This window comes from Prionailurus bengalensis, chromosome X (genome assembly GCF_016509475.1).
Source record: "Prionailurus bengalensis isolate Pbe53 chromosome X, Fcat_Pben_1.1_paternal_pri, whole genome shotgun sequence".
Classification (NCBI taxonomy): domain Eukaryota; kingdom Metazoa; phylum Chordata; class Mammalia; order Carnivora; family Felidae; genus Prionailurus; species Prionailurus bengalensis.
In genome coordinates this window covers 53,151,954-53,152,822 of record NC_057361.1, presented here as the reverse complement: position 1 = coordinate 53,152,822, position 869 = coordinate 53,151,954, and the positions used below count along the sequence as shown (strand labels likewise).

The following is an 869-nucleotide window of genomic DNA, read 5'->3' as shown; positions in this document are numbered from 1 at the left end:
TTAACAGAAGTCCATGGGGGAGGGGAAGAAAAAAAAAAGAGGTTAGAGAGGGAGAGAACCAAAGCATAAGAGACTCTTCAAAACTGAGAACAAACTGAGGGTTGATGGGGTGAGGGAGGGAGGGGAGGGTGGTTGATGGGTATTGAGGAGGGCTGCTTTTGGGATGACCACTTGGTGTTTAATGGAAACGAATTGACAATAAATTTCATATAAAAATGAAAAAAACTAAACACTAAAAAATAAACTAACTCATTTATTATCGGCTGGCAAAGTTTCAAATGGTGGAGCTTCTACTGGTCTTTCAACTCCTTCATTCTTCCAATGACTATGACAGCAGAAGTGGTATTGTAGGTCCAGGTACCACCGGCTATGGTTTTCATGCAGGAACTACAATGCTAGTCCCCACAGCTCATCGTTTCATCTTGGTTTTGCCCCAGAAGATGCAAGTGTAGTTGGCATGCTGGCTTATTTCAATCTTCTTCATCATTTTTCTGAGGAAAGCATCATAATAGGTCCCGTATTTACTGATGATTCTGATCTTCTTGGTGCACTTAACCATGTCGATGCAAACTAGGTCTGAGTCCAGAGAACCAAACTAAAATTATTTTTTAAAAATCTTACCAGGGCGCCTGGGTGGTTCAATCACTTAAGCGTCCAACTCTTGATTTGGGCCCAGGTCATGAGCTCATGGTTCATGATTTTGAGCCCCACATTGGGCTCTGTGCTGACTGTGTGGAACCTCTTGGGATTCTCTGTCTCCCTCTCTTTTTTGTCCCTCCCCTTCTCTCTCTCTCTCTCTCTCTCTCTCTCTCAAAATAAAGAAAGAAACATTAAAAAAAAGTCTTACCCACATTAAAATTTTCTGGGTT

The 869-nt window shown here is 41.9% G+C and overlaps 1 protein-coding gene across 1 annotated transcript; it reads right to left on the bottom strand.

Annotated features, from left to right (window-relative positions):
• Positions 1–290: 290 nt before the first annotated feature.
• LOC122477383 (60S ribosomal protein L37a-like) lies at positions 291–559 on the bottom strand. The gene is given in 2 exon segments (XM_043570328.1): positions 291–397; positions 400–559. Coding segments are annotated over 2 exon segments (267 nt in total).
• Positions 560–869: the final 310 nt, after the last annotated feature.